We start from the raw sequence: 27006 nt of genomic DNA, 5'->3' as shown, positions 1-27006 counted from the left end.
AGATTTAAATCCCCTATGAAAAAAGGGAACAATTCCCTCTAAAATATTGTTTCCATTTCCATTTTAAATTTTGATACTAACTGACTGCACGTAAGAGAAAGTTTTTTTTCTCAGAGGACCATCAACTTAATGGACAGCACAAAATAGAATAATAACTCAAAATTTTGCCTTTATATGTGATTGATGCTTAAGTGACTTTAGCAGATGAGGTTTTCTAAAGCTTGTTTGAGAAATTCTTCCAATTGATCTGCAAGCAAATTTGCTTAATGACGTCACAAGAAGGATGTAGGTACCATTACTTTGGCGTCAGACGTCCATTCAACATGTTTTCCATGTGGTGGCAATAAAACTTTGCCAAGGTTGAAGGTGTGATCAAATTGAGAAGCTTAAATATAAGGAGCGCTGGCGGAGACTCAATCAATGTTACCTGCCTCAGTGATGGGATCTGCGGCAGCTATGACTTGGAAACATTTGGTTTTGTGTTTCATGACTTTGTCTGTTGTCATTGAAGTCAAGGCCAGAATGGGTAAGATCAAACTCTTTTCATCACTATAAGCTTACAACGTGAACCAGACTATTTTCCGCCTTTTTCAGTGAGCAACCATGTCAGCAGCATCTGCAGCACCTGGGGCAGACAACACTTCAAGACGTTTGATGGAGACGTTTACCAGTTTTCCGGCATGTGCGAGTACAACCTTGCTTCCGACTGTCACGAGGCCTTGCAGGAGTTTTCTGTGCACTTGAGGAGAGAGCAGAAGGATGACGGGAATCCCACCGTCGCCTACGTGGTTGTCACCATCAATGACCTTGCCTTCCACCTCAACAAGGAAGAGGTCACTGTTAATGGACAAACGTAAGTCCAAATACCAAGCAAAGCTGCTCTTTTTTATTTATGTACAATTATATGAGGGGTCTTTTTTCAGGGTCACGTTGCCATACTATAATGGTGGAGTTCAAGTTGAAAAAAATGCGGTCTACATCAAACTGGAGTCTAAAGTTGGCCTTGTTGTCATGTGGAATGGTGATGATGCTGTAATGGTAAGGATTGTTTTTGGGGCCTTTTTAAAAATATTGTTGCACATTAAAATGTTTACTAAAAAACAACTGATTAAAAATAATAATAATAATAAGATATATATATATATATATATATATATATATATATATATATATATATATATACACATATATATGTGTGTGTGTGTACATTTTTTTATACAGTATGTATGTACTAACAGTGAACCCTAATTTATTCCATGGGTTACGCTCCAAAAACAACCCCTTATAGGCAAAATCCGTCAAGTAGAAACCTTTATTTTCTTATAAAGATTATAAAATTAAATAATATGTCAACATTGAAACAAAACAACAAACTCCCAGGCGCAGGCCCAAACAATCATTGAAAAAAACTAAAGTACTTTATACTGTATTTATAAACATTGTTTTTACCACTAGCTACTCTTTTAAGAGCCATGTTCTCCATGTTTTGGAGATTTTCTCGTCTCAAATTCAGGTGAGCTGGGTGAGAGCTTCAAAAAATGATCCAGGTGATTGGAATAACCTGTATTTGAGCAAAGAAACTTTAAAACCATGTGGGACATGCGGCTCTTGAGGACGGGGCTGGCCACCCCTGCACTACACAATACAGTGACATCTAGTCAAATAATACACACTGTCCATTTAAAAATACAAGCAGGTCAGTAAGATGTTCTAATAAATTATTATTGTATTGATAACAAATTATTGAATGAATAAAAAAAGAAGTGAATGAATGAAGTTATAATCGTCAGTCAAATCATAACTTCTTCAAATAATACTGAGACCAGTGCTGAGTCAAAGCCATCTCTTCGAATTCTATTCTTATAATACTTTCCATGATCTCTCTTATTCTAGGTGGAAGTTGATCGTGACTACGCTAATCACACTTGTGGGCTCTGTGGCGATTATAATGGTATTCCTGTTTATAACGAGTTGATTTATGACGGTGGGTTTGGCAAAATCTGTTTATCTCTTCTATTTTTCTTGCAACACTGACCGAGTATGAAATCTAATGCAGATCAAAAAGTCAGCCACATTGAGTTTGGCAATAACCAGAGGGTTCATAACCCAAATGACGATTGTGAGGACCCTTTCGAGGAGTTTAGAGAATCGCTTGAATATGTTCCAGCCAGTAATTCATGCGAGGAGTTTGTGAGTTGCCTCTCTCTTGTGTTAACAATGCAATACTACGCAACATACAAGTAAATCTGCATCTCCTACATTGGTTTTATCCTAGATTGCAGTCTGCAACAATATGCTGCTTTCAGAGTCTTGGAGCCTTTGCAACCACCTTGTTGACCCCGCACCCTACGTGCAAGCTTGCGCACAAGACATGTGCGCATGCTCAAACCGTACAAACGACACTTGCATCTGCAGCACACTAGCCGAATTTTCTCGACAGTGTTCCCATGCAGGCGGCGTGCCCCCAGATTGGAGGACACCACAGTTCTGTGGTACGATTTAAGTTTCAATATTTTATTGCTATGTTTTAGCAGTGTATTAAAATGACTCAAAGTAGGTTTCATTATGGGTAAATAATAACATCCCTTTGTCTTACAGTCTTTAACTCCTGTTTCTGTTAGTAGCAACTGATACAAGCCTTTTACCACAGAAAAAAATCAATTTAGTAAATGAAAGAAAGAAAATGAAAAAAAGAAAAATAATAACTTTTCCAAATAAAATGTGTGTGAAAAAAAGGGAGAGAGAGAGATAAATACTATAGAAATTAAAAGTAGATCCTTTTATGACTATTTGTGTAACTTTTACAATCCACTAAAAAATAACCTCCGTTTTATTGCACTATTGCTCTTTGAACTGAAGCCTGTCCTCCTAGCACTATCTTGTATATATTTTTGCTTATACGTCCTAACACTCTTTTTTTTATCTTATTTTGTCTTTTAAGTCTTTAATGCTTGTTTATCCTGGAATGCCACGCCTAATTTTATTGCCAAGTCATGTTAATTTACATAGTCATTGATCATAAGAAGTCTCAAAGGGCAATGCAGACAGTACACCAACCCCTGATCTAAAAATGAGAGCTACGAAAAACTCAAAAACCTTAGCATGAGGAAAATGTTAATTCCTTGAGAAGGAGAAAAATGAGCCTGGTTTATGATCAGTGCATGCATTTTGAGCCATCCTACTGGCAATAGGACCTGATGTACGCCATCATCTTAAACCTGCTCCATCGGTCTAGATTTTGGAACAGTAAGCTGTCAACCGGACATTCTGTTTCATGTTGATGTCTCTGTATTGTCTATTGATGCCTTAGCAACATCTATTGCAGCCTAACAATGTTGTTATCGATAACAATAAAGTTAATCCTCATTCTGAAAACGTAAATGTTCTCAATTACAGCAATATTGACAATTGACATTTCACTCTTTTCAGCCAAGGTATGTCCTTTCAACATGGTGTACGAGGAGAGTGGTTCTCCTTGTATGGACACATGTACACAATTGGACACCAGTTCATTATGTGAGGACCACAAAATGGATGGCTGCTTCTGTCCCCCTGGTTTGTTCTTTTTACATACAAATCCATGTATGCACTACAGTTTTATTCCTTTAAAATTCACATTTTGTATCTCTGTAGGCACTGTGTTTGATGACATTTCCATGAGGGGATGCATCGATCAATCGGAATGTCAATGCCAGCACGGAAGAATCTACAACTCTAGCGAGGGCTACCAGCAAGGCAAAGAGATATGGTAAAAGGTGTTTCTTACAAAGTATCAAATATTCCCCTTGATGGTGTGTTAAATGGCATGTTTTCGCTTTCAGTACTTGCTTTCAGGGAAGATGGTCTTGTGAGTATCTCCAGGGCCCGGCTACATGTGGAGTGGAGGAAGGTTCCCACATAACCACCTTTGATGGAAAATCGTACACTTTTCACGGGGATTGTTATTACACGTTAGCCAAGGTTGAAAGCAAGGTGAATTACTGTGTGCATTTTTCCCAAAAATGATTCCTAGGATTTTGCCAGTAACAAAAAAAAATTACAATCATCAATTTCTGTGTGTTCCAGGATGCCTCCAGTCCAAAATTTACCATCCAGGTGCAGTTAGTGCCTTGCATTAACCAACGTTTTGACACTTGTCTTAAGGCACTAAAAATTCTACTCAACAATGACAGAAACAATGTGAGTTGAATATTTAAACACTTTATGGGAGTTATGGATCGTAGGTGGACAATTTATGTGATTAGGTATATCTTTTTTAGGTGATCATGTTCATTTCTGATGGGACAGTGAAACAGAACCAGCAAACCATCACGTTGCCGTACCATACAGGTGGATTGTACAATCTCACCATTGCCTTCTGTACTTCAATCATAAAGTGAGAATTGCTGTGTTTGTATGTATTCACAGCGGACATCAACATATTCCACGCTTCATCTTTCCACATCATACTACATACCAGTTTTGGGTTGCAAATTCAAATTCAGCACGTTCCCCTCATGCAAGTGTATGTGCAGCTGGATGAGAGTTACATCGGAAAGACACGTGGTGAGTTTTAGATTCTGTAAAATTGAAAATATAATGTATTAATACAAAATTGGGGTTGGAAACCAATTATTATACTTAACAATTTGCGTTGTAAGCTTAATTTTTTTGACTTATGAATTGCTTCTAATTGAATTATATCTAGTAAAAAGAATTCATTGAATGTCCGGATGCTTTCAAAAAACTAAATGTATTAATTTCATCAGGTTTATGCGGGTACTACAACATGTTGGTGTCTGATGACTTTAAAACGCCTCAGGGGATTGTTGAAGGGACAGCAACCACATTTAGTAACACCTGGAAGTCAAACCTAATGTGCAGAGATACCAAGGAAAGACTCGATGACCCCTGTTCTCTCAGTGTAGAAAATGGTATGGGTCCGCACTTCTTCAATATGTGTTAAGGTTTGTAAAATTGTACAATAATGAGTTATCTTCCTTATTTTCCAGACTTGTATGCAAAACATTGGTGCGCTTTGCTTTTAAATCAAAATAACACCTTTGGACAGTGCCATTCTCTTGTGGATCCTGCAGCCTACTACAAGGTTTAATTTTTACTTCATTTAATACACTAAATCAATCTCATCCTATGTTTAATTCAAAATGTGTGCTGTATTCCCCAGCGGTGCACTTACGCAAGCTGCAACTGTGACAAGAGTGAAGCGTGCCTCTGCGCAGTTTTCTCCTCTTATGCCCGAGCCTGTGCAGCAAGGGGAGTGTTTTTGATTAACTGGAGAGATCACGTTTGTGGTAAGGGAGTTATTTACTGAAGCTCGGTCTTACTCGCAAAAATAAAAGCCTCATGTGTATTGTTCAAATTCTCTGGGACCTTTCCAATTTATTTTCTGCCACCACGGCCAAAACAACCCAACGTAAAATCCATCCAAATAAAGTGATTGCCACAGTCCTACCCATCCATATATAGTGTCATTTCATGCTTCTGGCTAACCCCAAAGGCAGAAATGGTGCAAACCTTTGGAGCAAACAAGCAAGGTACTTTGTTGATTTCGGTGTGTGACATGAATCAAATCTTCCTGTATTTAATGTTGAATATTAAATGGGTAAACAACATATGTTTGCGTAATGACATCGCCAGTTCTTGCACCCAGATCAAATTGCTCAAGAAATGGTGAGGGAATACCGTAAAAGACGTTAGGTAACTTGGCTCTTTAACTCCACCCGTGGGAGTAAAAGCCCACATTAAACTCCAACCCCACATTTGCATATTACCCTATTTTTATTACAGTGTCTATTTTTCGGAACACTATTTAAATGCTCTTTATTCCACACGTTATATTGGGTATTTTTGTATTCTATATCTCTTATTTTATCTTTTTAACACAAGGATACTGATGGAAATGTGAATTTCCCTATGGAGATGAATAAAGTATCTATATATCTATCTATCTCTCTATCTCTATCTCTCTATTTCTATCTATTTATCTATCTATTTTTGCACCCTGTTAAACTACTAGCTCTTATACACTTTCCTATATTCTGCTCCAAACAGACAAATATGCAAAGACCTGCTCACAATCCCAAATTTTCTCATACAAGCATCAACGCTGCGAGCTGACTTGCAGGTCTTTGAGTTCAACACTTCAGACCTGCTCCTCTGACTTCCTGCCTGTGGATGGCTGCTCTTGTCCCGAGGGTCAATACCTTGATGAACACGCCATTTGCATCCCCAAGGAAAAGTGTCCATGTTATCACAATGAGGCCATCATCCTTCCAGGGAAGTCTATCAACATCAAGGATGAGCACTGGTTGGTTTAACAACTTGTAAACATACATTAAACAGTGTTGAATATTATGTAGCTCTGTTAGAGGGATGGAATGTTGAAACATTTTAATACTGCATAGTGGAAGGATATTTGCATGTAAAATTGTGCCTGAATTCATGGCTGGTGTGTTTGGAAGGTGCATTTTTTACTACTTTTTTGCAAAGTTTTGCTCTTGTATGCTTTCTTTCTTTCTTTAGTGTTTGCAGTAATGGTGTACTACATTGCCACTCTTGGAGAGCTCGCTCATCAGGTAATTTTTATTTTTGTGTGATGCGGGAAATTGGCAACGGTTTCTTCAAACTCCTTGGAAAGTGGATCTTGTATTCATTGATAACGCATTATAAAAAATTAAAAATGTATTTTCAAACATTTGTCCATATATTTGATTGCATGTTTGTCTTACATCTAATTAAGTGACGCAAGAGGTTTTCAAATGAAAAATGTTAGCCTTTTCCAATTAAAGATGGCTCTCCTTTATTTATGTCTTTCATTTACCAAATGGTTTGGAGAATGAAAACATTGTGTCTATTTTCCAGTTTGTCCTTTGTACAAAGTGTACATCAACTGCTCCGATCCTGGGTCAGGACAACTTGGTGTTCAGTGTGCACCTACATGTTTAAATCTGGACAGCGATGATTGCGTAAGCTCCTTTTCATGCTAGTTCTCCGCATCTGTGGGAAATGTTGCAGCATATTTTCTTGTAGCTTGTTGGTCTTTTTTTGCAGGACTCCAACGATTGTGAATCAGGTTGTCAGTGCCCAGATGGACTTTTTGATGATGGCCGAGGTTACTGTGTCGAGAAGTCACAATGTCCATGTAAACATGACGGAATATTTTATGTTCCTGGAACAGTAGTTCCAAATCAATGCAACACATGGTATGATATTATTTTTAATGTGCAGTAAATAGTGCATGAACGTAATTGTTTTACATACTCACCATATTAACTGCATTTATTTTTACTTGTGGTAACTAGTACTTGCAGAAGTGGAAAATGGGACTGCACGGAGAAAAAATGTCCAGGAACCTGCATTATTTATGGAAGTGGCCATTATAGTACATTTGATCAGCGGACATATGGCTTTCAAGGGCACTGCAGCTATGTTGCAGTCAAGGTTAGTAGAATGTGTATGGCCTCTGAAATGACTGCAGTTGGAATAATACAGAAATGTATGCTTTATTAACAAGGGATAACAAAATAACTGAATTTACATATCTTCCTTTCAAGAACAAATGTGGCAATAAAACAGTACATGACCAGGTCGGAGTTATCACAGAGAATGTCCCGTGTGGTTCTACTGGCACCACATGCGCAAAAACTGTGCGAATCCAGTTGGGGGTAAGAAATAATACATCTTCAGTATAATATAGGAATGCTCAGCGTATAGTTAAATTGCAAAACAAACAACCCGAACTTTGTTTACATTGCAGAGAATGGAAATAAAATTGGCCAAAGGAAAGTATGAAGAAATTGATCTGGAACAAGGCAATCAAATTAAGTACACAATAAGGACAGTTGGCATGTATCTTGTCGTAGAATCAGTCATTGGCATGGCTGTGATGTGGGATCGCAGAACAACAGTGCGCATCCTCTTGGAACCTCAGCACAGCGTAAGTTCATGTTTTGTTTAGACAATATTTTAATCATGGAATAATGTGATCAAAATAATTCAGAAACTTAATCTAGCATCCAGACTGTCAACTGCATTTCTGATTTATTGCTGGATGTTCCTTCTCAACATAGAACAGAACAATGATTTGGGGAATTAATTTACTATTTCATGTGGCTGTGCAGGGAGAAGTATGTGGGCTGTGTGGAGATTTTGATGGCAACGAACAAAATGACTTCACCACTCAGGGTCAGCTGCTGGTGACAAATATGTTAGAATTTGCTAACAGCTGGAAAACCAGCAGCAATTGCCCAAACGTGGAAACCATTGTCGACCCATGTACGGCAACACCCTCTCGTCACCACTGGTCCAAAATGATGTGCAGCATTATCACTGGAGACACATTCCAAGCATGTCACAATACGGTAAGAGCAAATTTGCCTTGGGAATCCTTGGATTAAAAATAAATTGTTTCACTGATTATCACATATTTGTTTCTAAAAAGGTGGATCCACTTCCATTTTATGAAAACTGTGTGAAAGACTCATGTGCATGCGACACTGGAGGCGACTGTGAATGTTTCTGCACAGCAGTCGCATCTTACGCTCAAGCTTGTAATGAGGCTGGTGTATGCGTGGCATGGAGAACACCAGATATCTGTCGTGAGTAAAATATGATCTATTTATGTGTATTTTAGAACAAAGGACGCATTCAAATAATGCGTATTGGTTTGTTTGTAGTTACTACGTTTCGGTTTAATTTATTCTAAAATTTGATTGGAAATCCACTCACCAAGGCTGTAATCTCTTGTATGCGGTCACTTTCTCTAGCTGACTAACTCTAAGTGTTTATTATTAGCTCTATTTACGCCTTTTGATTGACTTGCAACTAAATTGTTTCCAAGTGCTAATTTGAAATGCAATTGATCAGAGGTTATTCAAATTCGAATTGCCCTCATTCAGGTTTCAGATCACGGAAAGTTGTATTTGAGAGATCCTTTAAGACTTTTTGTGATTAAGGCCTTTACTAATAAATGTGAATTGTCTGATAAAATGTATTGCTTTTCTCCTTCTTTTTTCTTCAAGCCGTCTACTGTGATTACTATAACAACCCCGATGAATGCCGGTGGCACTACAACCCATGTCATCAACCTTGCTACAAGACATGCTTGAACCCCGAAGGAATTTGTAGCAACCCATTGCCTAACCTGGAGGGTAGGATTATTTGTCCAGCTATATATTCATTCATTTTTAACAAATTTTTAGAAAAAAACTTTAGCTACATATGTTTATGACACTGTCATGTTAAGTCAAAACAAAATTGAAGATGCCTGTGTGCATTGTAAAGCTGTATTTCAACAAATCAGATTACCAATAATATAATAATATAGAACATATTTATGTTGTTTTTTAAAATCTCATTTCAACCCCTGACGTGTTTTACTTTAATAGTGTTGATGCGCGAATAATTCTTGTCTTTCATCAATTAAAAAAAAAATCTACATTTTTCAGGTTGCTATCCTTTGTGTCCAGAAGATAAACCAATATTTGATGAAGATCAACACATATGTGTTGAAGAATGTGAAGGTTGTTTTTACAACGGAACAAGATATGAAGAATATGAAATAATTTACAATGTTACTGACAACCTCGGAATGTGCTACTATGCAATATGTATTAATAGAACAGTAATATATGGAAATGAAACCTGTGCTACAACAACTGCCCCTCCAAGGACTACTCCTGTAACCCAAAGCCCAAGCACCACCTACACAATACCGACAGCCACCACAAAATCAACCACAGAACTTTTTACTACAACTGAAAGGCCATCGACCACAAAATCTACAACAGGGCACACAACAATTGAGGAACCCGTAACTGGAACCACTGAGAACACAAGCCCAGAAACTGCCCCTGTTATAACTGAAAGAACTACAACAATAGCTAAGTCTACAACTACGATTAGCCATACCACTACAACTGAAGGGACCACGGTGACGATTAAATCTACAACCTTACCAACGGGGCCCACCACCACAACTGAAGGACCAACTACGACAACACTACTATCTACATCATCTGCAGGACCCACCCCAACAACTAAAGGTCAAACAACAACAAAAACATCTACAACCACGTCTTTGGGGACAACCACAACTGGAAGACCAACCATTTCAACAATATCAACAACATCCTCCGGAGTAGTCCCCACTACAACTGAAGGACCGACATGGACAACAATATCTTCAACTATGTCTCCATGGCCCACCACCACAACAGAAAATCCCTCTACAACCACACCTGTAGGACCCAGCACCACAACTAAGGGGCCAACTACAACAACCATGTCTGCATGGCCCACCACCACAGCAGAAAGTCCATCTACAACCACAAAATCTACAACCACATCCATAGAACAGACAACCACAACTGAAGGACCAACTACGACAACAAAATCTACAACCATGTCTACCTGGCCCACCACCACAACTCAAGCTCCAACTACAACCACAAAACCTACCACCACGACTCAAGGACCCACCACCACAACTGAAGGGCCAACTGTGACAACAAAGTCTACAACCACACCCGTAGGACCCACCACCATCACTACTGAAGGACCAACCAAGACTACAAAATCTTCAACTATGTCTGCTTGGCCCACCACCACAAGTGAAGGTCCAACTACGACAACAAAATCTACAACCATGTCTGCATGGCCCACCACCACAATTGAAGCAACCACAAAATCTACAAACACACCCGTAGGACCCAGTACCACAACAGATAGTCCATCTACAACCACATCCATAGAACCGACAACCACAACTGAAGGACCAACTACAACAACAAAATCTACAACCATGTCGGCATGGCCCACCACCACAACTGAAGGTCCAACTACAACCACAAAATCTACAACCACACCCGTAGGACCCACTACCACAACAACTGAAGGACAAACTACGACAGAAATTTCTACAACCATGTCGGCATTGCCCACCACCACAACTAAAGGTCCAACTACAATGACAAAATCTACAACCACACCCGTAGAAGCCACCACCACCACAACTCAAGGGCCAACTACGACAACAAAATCTACAACCATGTCTGCAGGGCCCACCACCACAACTGAAGGACCAACTACAACAGCAAAATCTACAACCATGTCTGCATGGCCCACCACCACAACTGAAGGCCCAACTACAACCACAAAATCTACAACCATGTCTGCCTGGCCTACCACCTCAACTGAAGGACCAACTACGACAACCATATCTACAACCATGTCTGCATGGCCCACTACCACAACAGAAAGTCCATCTACAACCACAATATCTACAACCACATCCATAGAACCGACAACAACAACTGAAGGACAAACTACGACAGAAATTTCTACAACCATGTCGGCATTGCCCACCACCACAACTAAAGGTCCAACTACAATGACAAAATCTACAACCACACCCGTAGAAGCCACCACCACCACAACTGAAGGGCCAACTACGACAACAAAATCTACAACCATGTCTGCAGGGCCCACCACCACAACTGAAGGACCAACTACAACAGCAAAATCTACAACCATGTCTGCATGGCCCACCACCACAACTAAAGGCCCAACTACAACCACAAAATCTACAACCATGTCTGCCTGGCCCACCACCTCAACTGAAGGACCAACTACGACAACCATATCTACAACCATGTCTGCATGGCCCACTACCACAACAGAAAGTCCATCTACAACCACAAAATCTACAACCACACCCGTAGGACCCGCTACCACAACAACTGAAGGACAAACTACGACAAAAATTTCTACAACCATGTCGGCCTTGCCCACCACCACAACTAAAGGTCCAACTACAACAACAAAATCTACAACTACACCCGTAGGAGCCACCACCACCACAACTGAAGGGCCAACTACTACTGTATCTACAACCACACCCATCAGACCCAACACCACAACTGAAGGATCAACTACAACAACACAATCTACAACCATGTCTGCATGGCCCACCACCACAACTGAAGGACCAACTAAAACAACAAAATCTACAACCATGTCTGCATGGTCCACCACCACAACTGAAGGCCCAACTACAACAACAAAATCTACAACCATGTCTGCATGGCCCACCACCACAACTGAAGGACCAACTACGACAACCATATTTACAACCATGTCTGCATGGCCCACTACAACAACAAAATCTACAACCACATCCATAGAACCGACAACCACAACTGAAGGTCCAACTACAACCACAAAATCTACAACCACACCCGTAGGACCCACTACCACAACAAATGAAGGACAAACTACCACAAAAATTTCTACAACCATGTCGGCATGGCCCACCACTACAACTAAAGGTCCAACTTCAACCACAAAATCTACAACCACACCCGTAGGACCCACTACCACAATAACTGAAGGACAAACTACGACAACAAAATCTACAACCAAACCCGTAGGACCCACTACCACCACAACTGAAGGACAAACTACGACTACATCTACAACCAAACCCATTGGCCCAACTACAACCACAAAATCTACAACCACACCCGTAGGACCCAACATCACCACAACTGAAGGACAAACTACGGCATCAAAATCTACAACCATGTCTGCCTGGCCCACCTTCTCAACTGAAGGCCCACCTAAAACCACAATATCTACAACTACACCTGTAGGACCCACCACCACAAATGAAGGGCCAACTACAACAACAAAATCTACAACCAAACCCGTAGGACCCACTACCACCACAACTGAAGGACAAACTACTACTATGCCTACAACCACACCCATTGGACCCACCACCACAACTGAAGGACCAACTACGACAACACAATCTACAACCATGTCTGCATGGCCCACCACCACAACTGAAGGCCCATCTACAACCCCACCTGTAGAACCCACCACCACCACAACTGAAGGACAAACTACAGCATCAAAATCTACAACCATGTCTGCCTGGCCCACCACCACAACTGAACTTCCAACTACAACCACAAAATCTACAACCACACCTGCAGGAACTTCCACTACAACTGAAGGTCCAACTACAACAATTAAATCTACAACCACACCCGTAGGACCCACCACCACCACAACTGAAGGACAAACTACGGCATCAAAATCTACAACCATGTCTGCTTGGCCCACCACCACTACTGAAGGCCCAAATACAACCACCCAATCTACAACCACACCTGCAGGAACTACCACCTCAAGTAAAGGTCCAACTACAACCACACCTGTAGGACCCACCACCACCACAACTGAAGGACAAACTACGGCATCAAAATCTACAACCATGTCTGCTTGGCCCACCACCACTACTGAAGGCCCAAATACAACCACCCAATCTACAACCACACCTGCAGGAACTTCCACCTCAAGTGAAAGTCCAACTACAACCACACCTGTAGGACCCACCACCACTACAACTGAAGGACAAACTACGACATCAAGATCTACAACCATGTCTGCCTGGCCCACCACCACAACTGAACGTCCAACTACAACCACCAAATCTTCTACCACACCTGCAGGACCTACCACCACAACTGAAGGGCCAACTATAACAACAACAACATCTACAACCACACCTGTAGGACCCACCACCACCACAACTGAAAGTCCAACGACCACAACCAAATCTACAACCACCTCAATTGGACCAAGTACCGTTAATACTACTCCTGGCTACACGACTCCGTGTTTTTGTGTAATAAATGACAAGCATTACAGCCCAGGTAAATACATTCCTCCTGGCAAATGCTATACACGGCAACATTTTGGTAGTTTTTTAACAATGTTCTTTGTTTTCCCTATAGGCGAAACGATTTTAGACATGGAACACATTGGATCAGGAATTTGTCTCACGATGATATGTTCTCAAGTTTGTGAGATTCAAAACAAAACTGAACCATGCTGGACTACACCTTTGCCATCACCCACGCCCTCTGTTCCTTGGTGCCCTGAATGGGATGTTTTGGTAAGGACTTTCATTTATTTTGATTCCTTAAGTGCGGCACAGCAGATTACTCGTTAGCACATCCTTCTCACTGTTTAGAGGTCCCAGGTATAATTCCAGCTATCCCATGCCTGCCTGGATTTTCTCTCGACACTCTGGTTTCCCCGCCCATTCCAAAAACATTGATGGCTCTAAAATGTCCCTATGTATGGGTGCATGTGTGAATTGTATGTCTATGTGTGCCCTGTGATTGGCTGGCAAAAAAAGTGAAAAGTGTCCCCTGCCCACTGCCTGATGTCAGTTGCGATGGGCACTCTTCTGACCCTAGTGAGTGGATACATGGATAGATCATTTATTACTTTTTATTTTTTATGAACTTTATGTCTTTACTCAATTATGCTGTCATGCTTTACATACAAGTGACCTGATAAACAATTTTTGTTCATGCATTCTTTGAAACTTACCGTTGGAGAAGCCCAATGGTTTGAATTGAAGCGTGAAATAATTAAAAACTTTACTCACCAACACTAATATTTTATGCGGTATACTACCGATTTTCCCCCTTAAAAACGTCGACTGATTATTATTATTATTATTTTTTTTTTTTAATCTACCGGTATTTTATTTATTTTATTTTTTTAAAATCAAACAACGAAAAAAATCTTGACTCAAGACTAGTATTTCTTATGCCTTCTTTATTCTGAAGCAAACCTAAGTCTTTGAGTGTGTCATGTCCTGCACGGTTGTCCTGGCACCCAGCTGGCCCCGCCCCTTGACACCGGCTGAGACGCATTGAACTGATTGCTTGTGGAGTACTTAAATGCTCCTTTTGGGACTATCTGGGGCAAGACCATTGCTTTACCTTGTTGAAGACCTGTTCATGCCTGTTTGATCTAAGTTATACCTAGTTTGTAATTTTGATTGCCTTTAAACCTGTTTTGTTTTGTCTTTGGTCTGTTTGTGTGTTGGACAACTTTTATTTCCTAATTAAAGTGACAGATCGTCTACGCATATGAGTTCCGACTTCCTGCTTCCCGGTCCGTTTCCTGACAGAGTGGAAATAAGACGCTCTATCGATCACATACAATTTTTTGTTTTGGTAAAAGTTTGCCACATTCGGTTTCAAATAAGCAGGTTGTGTTGTTTTCTTTTCATTCCAGAGACGGACTGTGTTTGCGCACCTAAAAATAGAGTGTGCGATAACATCTATTCATTTTTAGTGCCAAAAGGTTGGGATGGATATTGAAAAACTATTTAGTTTCATCGTGTTTTTACTCATTTACTCAGTGTTGTTCTCGGTGGTGGGCCGTTAGGGCCTGCTAGGCCTTCCCAGTTGGCGTTTAAAACATCTGAATCTTGTGATGTTAATTATATTTTGACCATCAGTATTCGTTAACTAATTCTAATTTGCCTGACAATCTTCCTTTCATTGCTTTCCCCCTCGTTACGCTGCTCCCAGATGTCTACTTTCATATTCAAGCATTTAACCAATCACATTAAGGCCATTACTTGTTGCTAGTCTCAGAAATCTACCCTGAGGTCTGCAGAACAGGATCTGCAGGCTTTCATGAGACCGAACAAGTGAGAAAAAAAATTGATTTCTTCAATCAGATCCTGAGCTGGTTTTTCTTCACAAATAAAATCGGAAATTTAACTTCCTAGAAACGGCACACCACTGTTTTTTTCTTATAGAATAATGCCTTATGTTTTGGGGCAGAACATTTTAGCAAGTGCTGTCTTCAATTATATAAAACTGAGCACCACTGGATTTACAGAATACTGTATGTTTGAATTAATGCATTGAATAAACAAATTGTTATTTTTAAAAAAACTGCTGCATTCACCTGACTATTCGTAAAAACGTTTTATTTATTCTCAGCAAAATGAGACCTTCTTGTTGTGCAACTGCACTATGGCCAGATGCATCGAGGACAATGTGATTGAAATCATTCCATTCGAATGCCCACCATTGAAAAACATAACATGTGCCAATGGAAAGGATCCTGTTCTCGTTTATGATGAGAACTACTGCTGCCAACATTATGCTTGTGACTGTAAGCTGTTTTGTTGTTTATATTGATTCCTTGATTAACTTATTGTGTTTATCAACTTGAGACTCTTAATCATTTTGTTCATTTTTTTAGGTGAATGTAAAGGCTGGGGAGATCCCCATTACATCACATTTGATGGCCTCTACTACACCTATCAAGGTAATTGTACATACGTCCTAATGGAGGAGATTCAACCAACGTACAATTTAAAGATTTACGTCGACAACGTCGACTGTGACCTCACTCGGCATGTAACCTGTCCACGGTCATTGATTATATCGTACAAATCTGATGTATTTGTACTCAAGAGCCAAAACCTTGTTGGAGCATCAGAACTGGAGGTAAGTGGTAATTTGTCACATGTTATGAAGACAAGAGCATTTATTAAGGCAATTGTTGACATTTTAGTGGTTTTTCCTATTTATCTATCTATCTACCTTAGTCATATGCCTTGAGAGGGGTGACCGACAGCAAGTTGTTCCTAGTGACTGAATATTTACACTTTTAAAACAGTTTGCCTTAAAAATAGATTTGGGTCTTAAACAGTCGAATAGAAAAACAACCCATTTTTGGGTCAAAAATGTACCAATCCAGAAACAACCCCCACTTAATTGGTTGTGTTCTTTTGAACCCTCTGAACCGATTTAATTGCTAAATTCATTTTCAATGTAATGAGCCGCTAAAAGATAGATGTAGCTGTGTGCCTAGTTGGTTTTAATTCAAAGATGTAGACTGTACCTGCCCATGAATGGGAATAATTGTAATAATTATTTAACAATAACATTTATAATTTTGTTTGAAACATACACAAAAATGGGCCGTTTTGTAATACACCCTACTGTCAGGGCCAGTCAGTTTAGTTTAGAAGCACAATACAGAATCACAGATTAGTACAGTTGTTTTTAATTTTAGGCAGGGTTCAGATGATGAGGAATCCAGTATCGGCAACAGTATCTTGATCACCAGAGGCAGCGGTCGTAATCCAATGGACAGTCAAGGGGTCGGAGATCCAGTAAACTCACTTCAGCAAATGTTTGTCAGGCAGTACTTGAGGTCAGGAAAGAAGGCAAGGGGTTTGGTACAATGGAAATAAACAGACAAGGCTATGCCAAGAAGGCTTGGATTGTGACAAAAGAGGCAAGGAACTGGCACTGAGCCCAGAAAACTGAGTCTTTAAATAGGGAAGCACTAGAGGTGTGATTAGAGAGTAATCAGGGAGGGTGACACTAGGGGTGGGGGAAAATTAGAGCCAGGAAGTGACCAGAAAATCCAAGCGAGAGGGGGAGAGGGAGAAAATCCAACCTTACTGCAGGACTGTGACATACTTAAGCTTTGTATTTTTAGCTTAAGACCTAAAAAAATGGTTTCAGTCTTGTCAAAATAACTGTCATTGTGTTTAGACAAAAATACAGTGGGAATTGTTTTGTTTTAGACCATCAAAGATTGTATCAATTGTGTATAACAACCAAATAATTTGGCGTATCTGTACAGTGGAACCTAGACAATTTGATCAATATTAATTCAACTAGTGGATCGCTCCACTTCTGACATTTTGAGTATGTTTTAATTGTCTATCCAAAAAAGTGTCCTACATTATTTTTAAGAAATGATGATGGTGTTTTTGTTAAAAAATGGTCTGACCCCAAATTCCATAAGACAATTTTCCCCCCTGTGCCATGGTTTTATTTGTTTGTTTGTTTATTCGTTTATATATTTCAATTCTTTTTTTAAATTTATTTTAACCTTTGTAAGTTTCTATGTATTTGGCATTCCAGGTTGGGTGAGGAAAAGGTTGATTTTAATTTCTTAATATTCATTGAATGTTTTGATACAGATGAGTTGAAATTTTTAGCCTGCTAAGTGCTATACAAATACATTTTAATTGATTGAATAATGGTTTTCGTCTTGTAGGCCTTTAAAGACGAAAAACGTCTGGGACTTCCGTATTCACAACAAGGAATTAAAATTGTCAATTCTGGCATTGACCTGGTGGTGGAGATTATCCCCTTAGAAGTGATTATTACATTTGGATTAAGTCACTTCACCATCAACCTGCCTTATGAATATTTTGAGAGCAACACACAGGGCCAATGTGGTAAGCCCTGACCTTCTATTTCCTTCAATAGTAAATGATCACAGTTAGGTCCGTCCATTTCATTTGTGTTGCGGTTTTGACAAGGCAAATGCAACAACAACCAGGCAGATGACTGCACGCTCCCCGGAGGCCAGATTTTGCAGAGTTGCAGTGTGATGGCCGACTTTTGGCCAGCTAAAGACATTTACCAACCAAACTGTCAGATACCGTCTGTAATCCCGACCAGAGAACCTCTACCGCCACCTACGTTAACTCCCTGCAGGCCAGACTCTGAATGTGATCTTCTCTTGAGCAGGTGAATTCGGGAAATGTCAGGTATCAGCTTCATTTTTTGCCATTGGGTTCTAAATCCTAATTTTTACCCGCAGTGTCTTCGAGGAGTGCCACCCGTTTGTCAATCCCGATAAATACTACCAAGGGTGTGCTTTTGACAACTGCCATGTCTCCAATCCCGCCATTGAATGTATAAGCTTGAAAATGTATGCTGACGCCTGTGCTCAGGCTGGAGTTTGTTTGCACTGGAGGAATCATACAACACTCTGTGGTAATAATCCTTTTCTTTAGTGTACACTACATCTTGTTTTAATTAAGCATTCAACAAGACCATTATTTATTTTCCATGTACAGAAAGTGATTGTCCGCCTAACAAAGTCTACAAACCATGCGGTCCAGCACAGCAGCCAACCTGCGACGACAGGTATATTGCATTTGAAACTTTATTGTCGTTTTGGAAGGAATTAAATACATCGTGTTAATCTTCTTTCTTAAAGTGGGATGCACTGCAAAAAGTTAGTTGGTTAAAATGTTTCAAACACATTGAAAGACAATTTAAACATAAATATACCTATCCCGTCTCTCATGTTTTTTCCTTAGAACTATGGAATTTAATACCAATATTCTGTCTTGTAATTTTTAGGCCATAAAACAAGGCCTGGTTTTGTGTAAATATTGACTCTAGATACACAATTGAAGCAAATTGATGAATTAAATTGACTTCAAAATTGAAAATGAATATATTTTAATTTACTCTTTGTGGATTTGTTTCATAGATGTCAATATGTGTGCATTTAAGTTTGTGTTGTTTCGAATTTGAGTTAAGTATGTCGATGATTCACAGTCCCACTGACCAAAATCTGGACTACATAACCGAAGGCTGCTTTTGCCCTGATGGAATGAAGCTCTTCAGCAAAGAGTCTGATATATGTGTTGAAAAATGCGGTGAGCTTATCTTCTCCCTAATGAATAACTGAACTCTATCACTAGAAAATAATAAACTGTAATGAGTTTTCTAACTTTTACAACAGGGTGTATTGATCCTGATGGTATTCCTCGTGAGGTGAGTCAAAATATGTTTTTTGGGGGGTCGGGCGTAATCAAGGCTGTAAAACAGGTATGTGCAAACTATGGCCTGCGGGCTACAACGCGTAATGGGCTAGGCTTTTCAATCCGTCCCGCCGAATAGAAATACTAAAAATATCATGTTAAAAAAGTACTTTTAATAATTTATTCCCTTTGCTGATTTGTCCACATTTCCCCAAAACGTGGTGCACTTTAATCGTAATGAACGTTGTTGCAAGTATCAATACCAGCTCGGTGGCCTTGCGGAAAGGGCGCCCGCCTCGAGACTGGGAGGTTGCTGGTTCAAGCCGTCATACCTAAGACTCACAACATTGATACCCATTGCCTCCCTGCTTGGTGCTCGGTATTAGGGGTTGGAATTGGGGGGTTTGGTCACCTAATGACTCCCAACACATCAGTTGGCATGAGAATCACATTGTAAGAATGTGGTACCTTTCAAACTGAAACTGAAGTACTTAATCAGTTCCCAGATGCTTACAGTGATGTTTCCGCGCATGGAACCTAGAGTAAAATCAAAGCCTTTCTTTTTAGCTCCATTTTCAATCTGTTTCAAATTGACATCCAAGAACTTAATTTTAAATTTAAAAAAAAAAAAAAAAAGGAATGCGCACTCACAAGAGTGGAGAGGTAACACAACGATCAAGATGTTAAGAAGGTAGCTTTAAATACATTTTAAATAAGTGCTAATTATTTGATGATACAAAAATGTCGTCCTCATTGTTGGAATCTGAAAAGCTTATAAATAAATTGTGCTTACCTTATCAAGAAAAAAATCAGTGTGTCACATTTTTAACGACCTTGGTGTCATTCTTGGCCCCGGGGTCCCCTTGTGAACTCCCCCCTCATAAAAAAATACGTTCTTCACGAAGCATCTGAGCTGTACATCAAAGTGTACTGCGCTTAAGGCCACCAGTAAAATTACGTAAACAGCATGGCTACATTTCTCTGTGTTTTGTAAATGTATTTTAATTGTATAAAAGTTATTTTTTAAGGAAAAACGACAACACACTAAGTGTTTCAAAACAAAAATTCAATGTGAAACAAAAAAAAAAACAAATGAAAATCACTTCCACTTTATTGCCCCTTTGCCTTTTGAGTTTTCAACACGTTTTATCAAATATAATGCTTGAAAAGGAAACATTATATTTTATTGCTTTAATTCTTACTCTTTCAAAACCAATTTCATGGCACGTATTAGTTCCAGACACTGTATCAGCAGATACTAGAAATCAAATTAATCAATGTTTTTTTTTTACTTCCTGGCCCAGCTCCTTTGCAAAATTCTAGAACCTCATGCCTGCAAAGTAAATAATTTGCCCACCTGCTCTATTGGAAATTTTCTTAAAATCCTTTCTGTGGTGTATTGTGTCAGTTTAACGAAAGGTTCGTATACAACTGCCAAAACTGCATCTGCGAGGAGAGCACCAAGAGCATAACGTGCCAACCGAAGGTCTGTCCACCATCGCCGATGGTTAACTGCAGCGCTCCAGGTTTCGTCCTCGTCAACCAGAGCAACCCAGCAGACCCGTGCTGCTATGTCCTAGCTTGCAGTAAGATTTGCAGTTGATTTTATTTCCCTACCTGGAAAAAACAGATGATCTCAGGTATTTATGTTTCATCAGGTTGTCAAAGCAACACGTGTCCAGACGTCGACATGGAGTGTCCAATTGGATTTACCGTTGTTGTCAGTGTGCCAGAAGGGAAATGTTGTCCAGTACACACTTGTGGTGAGCTCCTTACTTGATCTTTGAAATTGTATTCATGTAATTTTTGCACTGTATGGTCCAACCCCCAAAATTAATCTTCTGTGATATTCTTTAAAAGATAAGGTGCACCACGACTATATGGCGCATGCAATTAAAGTATTGGCTCGGGTTGCACAAAAAATAAAAAAGTGCCATAATTGTGCATTGACAGAATATATCACTGATTACGATTGCATAATATTGGATGAAACAGGAATCGACCCAATCACGGTGGAATCACGGGACTCCAACCTTTTTCAAGCTGAAAGTTACCTTTTTTTTTTTACTAATTGATGCAAAGGGCACCCAGTTTGAAATGCATTTCTAAAATAACAACTTGTCCTTAAATAGACTCATTCACAGTACTAAAAACATAATTTTACTAGAAAAATCCCAGTGACCCAGCAACGGTGAGCTATTTTCAGAACAGGTCCCCGGGCACCTCAATTGTCCTCAGCAGTGGTACAGAAAAGGTTGGGGACCAGTGAAATAAGGTATTTTATCGGCTAAATGCCTTATGCTTGGAGTCTTAACAAAGCACACAAGATTCTGAACTGAATGAAGGGAAGGCATTGTGGGAAGTAATTGGGTTGTTCTAAACTAAATAAAGGAAAAAAAACATTGTAGGAATTAATTTGTTCGTCCTGACACATATAATCGCTTGGTTCGTATTCAAAAATATTGTGACCTACAATGCTTAGTTTGAGCTGAGATAAAGTGAAATTAAACTTTATACTGATTTTAATCACTTTCTGTTTTCTAATTTCTCTAAAAATAGTTTGATAATGATAGTGTTATGCAACTATGAACAACCATCAATTTCCCGAACTCCGTGCTTCTTCGGAAGAATAAATCCCCTCGTATCCCCCCAAGAAGTCTCTCCTGATCCGGGTTAATTATTTTTTCAATTGGTATACACTTCATAGTCAATGCTTGCAATCTGTGCTATAGGTACAGTGTGGAGGTTAAATGTAAACAAAACAATGCCAATAGGAGCGCCACTGCTCCTTAGTGTATTGGAGGTGCAAATGCACTTGATTCTTAAGAAAGATTAAAAAAAAATCCCCTTGATGGAGTCCCGTGCTCCACAGGGGGGCCTTCCCCACTATTTGAGAACTACTGCCCTAGCGGCGTGTTGATTAGAATTCGGTGTTCTACCATTGCTATCTGGTACGATCCCAGTTGGCACTATTGTTTTGCAATTGTGCTCTGCAATATCGACTGATCAATGACTGCACAAATACGGTTATACATTTCCAGTTTCGTCTGCATAAAAGGCGCACCAGATTATAAGTTCACATTTCTAGCCAAATTGGGCTTTTTGTTTGTGCTTCATAGTACAGAAAATACGGTACTAGTACTGTAACAGGCCTAACCTTTTTAATGCCTATCAAACCTATCAAATGTTTGACATTGAAATTTGTCTTACTCCATTCTAGAACCCAAAAACGTTTGTGTCCACAAGAATGCTGAATATGAGGTACGCTATTTTTTTCAAGGTGATGTTTTAGCCGTTCCTTCAATGAAAGTTACTGCTACATTTACAAAATGATATACACATACTTTTTATTTTTTTAGCCCGGTGATTCGGTTCCTGTAGCTCCCTGCCAGGAGTGTGTCTGCACCAATAAGGTGGACCCAAAAACTGGTTTATTACAAATAAAATGTGAGCTTCTGCAATGTCAACAACTATGTCAGCAGGTATGTTAGCCTTACTGTTTTTACGATAGAAACGTTGTATATAAAGGGACAGTGTGCATTATTTGACCAGAAGGTGTTGCTGTATTGTGAGGTGCTAGAAAGCACAAGGTAAACTACGGAAAGTGAGCGAAACACTCCATTTTACTTTTTCATTTTGTTGCCCACCCTTTTTGAGGTTTTAGGTACCTGTAGCAAGAATTATGTCATCTCCCATTAAGTGAGGCTCATATTATGTAAAAATATATGCAAATTTCTTGACCCATGAGAATTTTTTCAAAATGGACATTTATATGATAAATCATGTATTTTTGCTCATTATTTAATTTAATATACTGTAGTTTTTTCTATTAAATGACACTTTTTCTACCACTAGGAGGCGTTAATCACACAGAGTCCCTTTATGTACAGTTGTGCCTTGAGTTTTTGGAGGTTTTAGCCTATTTCCTTTTTCTGTATTTTTTATTGCAATCTGAAAGTGAAGAACCTGTACAAAAGGCAGTTTTTCAAACGTTCTTCATGCTGTTACCAGTGCGATTGAATGGTGTCAAACTAACTATAAAACACTATCTACCCTGGTCATATCCCTCAAGAGGAGTGGCCGACAGCAAGACAAACACATTCAAAAACTAAAAAAAAAGAGGGAAAAGTAGCAAAAAAACACACACAAAAATCTTTGGAACATGACCAACCTAAATGCCCAAACTCCCAAACAAGTTAAGCACCTCGGCACCCAAGTTGGTCTTTCCTCCCTCCAGATGAAGCAGGTGTCGTTAGGAGGTAAGTAAGTAAGTAAGATGAAACGGGATACAAGAAAGCGGCCATGTTACTCGGGTCAGGGTGACACAACACACTCTTCTGTTCGACAGGATGGCCCGACAGCTTTCACTGGTTTACCCCTGCCGCATCATACGGGTGCCTTGCCCATCCCTTAGAACGTCCAAACATCCCAACTATCCTTTCACAACACCTCTCCACTCATTCCCATCACTAACAAGAGCTCTAACTACCACTATATTTAGACCTCTTTCCTGCACTGCACTCACAACACCATCCATCCACGTCAATCGGCGGCCTTCCTCTTGGTCTCCTTCCAATTACTTCTGCTCCGTAAATCCTCTTCAACATTCGCTCCTCATCCATCCTCTCCATGTGTCCAAACCAACCGAGTACGCTCTTATCCACACGCTTCCTCAGTTCCACTACTACTGCAGTTCTGTCTCTCACAATTTCATTTCTTAATCTATCTTGTCACTCTTAACATACTCCTCAAAAACTTCATCTCAAAAACAGCTAATTTCCTTCCCAAATCTGCATCCAAGCGCTCCAAGTCTCTGCACCATACAACACAGTCGGCACAATCACACTCTCACATAGTCCTCTTTTAACATCCATACTAATACTCTTGTTGCTCATCATTCTCCTCAGAGCACCCAAAACTTTGTTTCCTTGATTCACTCTGTGCAATACCTCACACTCCATTCCACCAACTTCAGCCACATTACAACCCAAGTACCTAAAGCTTTCAACTTCTTTCAACAAATTAATCAATTATCGGAAAATGTCGATATTTAAACAGAAGCTATAAATTGGTAAAAGAGTAATGCCTCATTCCAATGCTCCGAAGACCAGTGACAGGGAAAAAATGTAATAAACCAAATACAATAATTACACTTTCAAGTACAGTTTTCCTGTGCAATTGGCTGATAATATTGCTCCTTGTAAGTTTTATTCATCTTACTTTCATGAATTATGGCAAGGATTTTTGGTGTGAAAGAATACAAATATCACTAAAATTAGTAATATAATCAGATTTTGGGGGGGCGTATTAGCAAAATAATCTCTCAATGTAACAACAATATTATACAATCAAAATGAGTAAATCATATTGCTTGTTTTTGACAAATATTCTGCCAGTGCAAAAATAATGTATTTTGTGAAGTGGCCCATCTGTTACATATGTGGGTCGCATACTCCTATCCCCTATCACGAAACACTGACTCCCCCTGTCTAGTAAAAACAGGAGCACATTGTCCATTGTAGTGTGACAAAAAACGTTTTGATTTTAGATTGAAGTTACCTCACTTTTCTGCAGGGTTATAGGTACCAAGAACCCAAAACCGACGAATGCTGCGGAAGATGTGTACAGACACACTGCATCTTCAACGTTAGCGGTAGCGAGCACATGCTCAGGGTGAGTGCAAGAACTTGAAATGTGGGTTTTATTTTGTAGTATTTTAAGGAGAGCTATCGAGAGAGACACCTTAGTGATTCTCAGGTAAGTTGCAACAACATGTAATTGATCTATTGGGAAATTATCTCATTATTAATTAGTCCTAGAAGTATTATTGACCGTGAATCGATTGGCCTAAAACCAAAAATAAAACACTGTGGAAAAAAATAAAAAATAAATAAATACTCATTTTGCACTGACTTGCTAAAAAAGTAATCTGTAACATGATAAACAACTGACAGCCACATTACTAGAGGCTAATTGTATGTGTTTTATTTTTAAAATTCAGTTTAAACAACACAAAAACATGCTGAAAACCGAAAAACTGAGATACTAGAGTAGTAGAACTGTTAAGAGATCTAAAATGCCAAAAAACTGGCAAATTATTCTTTCTTTGAGTAACATGGCGTGTTATAGCTTGTTGCTGCGACACTGCACAATCTTGAATTCCCCTTTTTTAAGTACCGTAAACTCGCAATTATTTTTCCCAAGCTTTCAACCTCGAGGCTTATGAAATGATGCGGCTACTTTATGCTGGGGCAGGCAAGCAGTGAAGGAGAGAGTGAGACAGGTAGAATATTTCTGTTGTGGAAGATGCAAGTTTAATGTGAAGTCGCGCTTTGTGCATGTATAAAATTAGCATGAACAGACCCTTATCGAGGAAAAGGTGGCAATCGAAAGGGGAGGGCTAACTACCATATTGGAAATCATTTTACGAGTTTGTTTATTTTTAAACGGAAATAGGTGAAACGAACCGATGACAAGAAGCAACGTGCTATTAAGCAGAATAGTATAAGGCGGATTTTTATTTATCCGTCGGCATTATCCTGCGATTTTGAGTAAATATTTTGACACGGTTGGATTCTATGGATTGTCCTTGATGTAACAAAAGCAATTTACGCGGACATTCGAAGAAGTTGAAGACGGCTATGTGACAGAATAATTTTGGGGTATCTTGTTTTTAGACTGATAGTGATGATTTTCGCATGAGTATATTTTTATAAATTGTCACTGAATCTTGAATCCCAAGAGTTTGAGCTTTCCAATGATATGTGGCACACGAACATGTAACTGTAAGTTCTTGGGGGGGAGAAGCAGTGTCTTGTGATTACACAATCACACTACATTGGTTCGCAATATTGATTAGTTTTCTATTAATGCAGTTCTACTGTGTAATGTAAAAATGCAAACATTAGACAAAGTTAAAAACTTGGATCAAAACGAACAAACATACCTCTAAGAACATGTCTGGTAAAAACTGGGCAAAGCTCGTGTTTATCCATCTTTAGACTCATTCACAGTACTAAAAACATAATTTTACTTTACTTTACTTTACTTTAGGAAAAAATAAAACAAAGGCTGCTAAGTCAGGCACAAACTTGCCTCAGAGTGAAAACCAGTTTTGCATGGCTTCCTCACCTTAGTTGTGAAATCTTGACAATATTGTACTTTTGGAAGCCTTTTTTCAGTTTTATTTTTCCTTTTGGGCAAAAACAAAAATACAGTTTTGGTCAGTTCCGGAAATTGTGTGCAGCTGTATCAGCAACTACTTTAGCCAAGTTTTACCCAACAACAGTCATATTGAAATTCTGTGCAATTTCAAGTCAGAATTCCGTTGTATTGTAATGATGCAAAGCAAGACGTAACAGTTGGGATCATGTCTCCAGCAAGGTGATACTTGGTCACCACCAGACGATACGTGCGAGCATTACACATGCATGATGAGCGGTGAGACTTTTACAGCTATCGGCACACGAATCGTGTGTCCGCCGTTCCAGCAAAGCAACTGCCTACCTGTAAGTTATATCAATCTGTTGGAATGATAACCGGCAATGAAATCTGTGTTCGATGATAAACCAATATTTCTTCCTGTAGGACACAAT

The 27006-nt window shown here is 39.4% G+C and overlaps 1 protein-coding gene across 1 annotated transcript; it reads left to right on the top strand.

Moving 5' to 3' along the window:
- The first annotated feature begins 456 nt into the window (after positions 1–456).
- On the top strand, positions 457–26946 carry LOC148362582 (mucin-5B-like). Its single transcript, XM_088340430.1, has 44 exons — positions 457–526; positions 595–853; positions 924–1038; positions 1894–1984; positions 2057–2190; positions 2276–2492; positions 3430–3555; positions 3634–3748; positions 3822–3972; positions 4066–4179; positions 4260–4329; positions 4408–4545; positions 4749–4913; positions 4992–5086; positions 5165–5291; positions 6052–6307; positions 6523–6575; positions 6862–6965; positions 7051–7202; positions 7302–7440; positions 7554–7664; positions 7757–7936; positions 8121–8360; positions 8441–8597; positions 9021–9149; positions 9447–9669; positions 10327–10443; positions 10750–10832; positions 11442–13721; positions 13803–13963; positions 15822–15996; positions 16087–16334; positions 17905–18088; positions 18173–18383; positions 18457–18632; positions 18716–18785; positions 19206–19306; positions 19393–19424; positions 20820–20997; positions 21070–21174; positions 22632–22672; positions 22771–22893; positions 24986–25084; positions 26791–26946. The coding sequence occupies exons 1-44, from the start codon at positions 457–459 to the stop codon at positions 26944–26946; spliced, it is 8271 nt and encodes a 2756-aa protein (XP_088196556.1).
- Positions 26947–27006: the final 60 nt, after the last annotated feature.

The sequence above is a fragment of the Urocampus carinirostris genome, chromosome 7, assembly GCF_059441175.1.
Source record: "Urocampus carinirostris isolate Australia breed hairy pipefish chromosome 7, RoL_Ucar_1.0, whole genome shotgun sequence".
NCBI classification, from domain to species: domain Eukaryota; kingdom Metazoa; phylum Chordata; class Actinopteri; order Syngnathiformes; family Syngnathidae; genus Urocampus; species Urocampus carinirostris.
This window is presented reverse-complemented; position numbering and strand designations above follow the sequence as displayed.

What these genes read in the sequence shown, in the direction of transcription:
- LOC148362582 (XM_088340430.1), top strand. Translation starts at nt 457, where the DNA reads ATGACTTGGAAACATTTGGTTTTGTGTTTCATGACTTTGTCTGTTGTC. An exon ending in GCAGCTATGTTGCAGTCAAG is followed by an intron (nt 7,441 to 7,553) that starts GTTAGTAGAATG and finishes CTTCCTTTCAAG; the next exon opens with AACAAATGTGGCAATAAAAC. An exon ending in CCAACATTATGCTTGTGACT is followed by an intron (nt 15,997 to 16,086) that starts GTAAGCTGTTTT and finishes TCATTTTTTTAG; the next exon opens with GTGAATGTAAAGGCTGGGGA.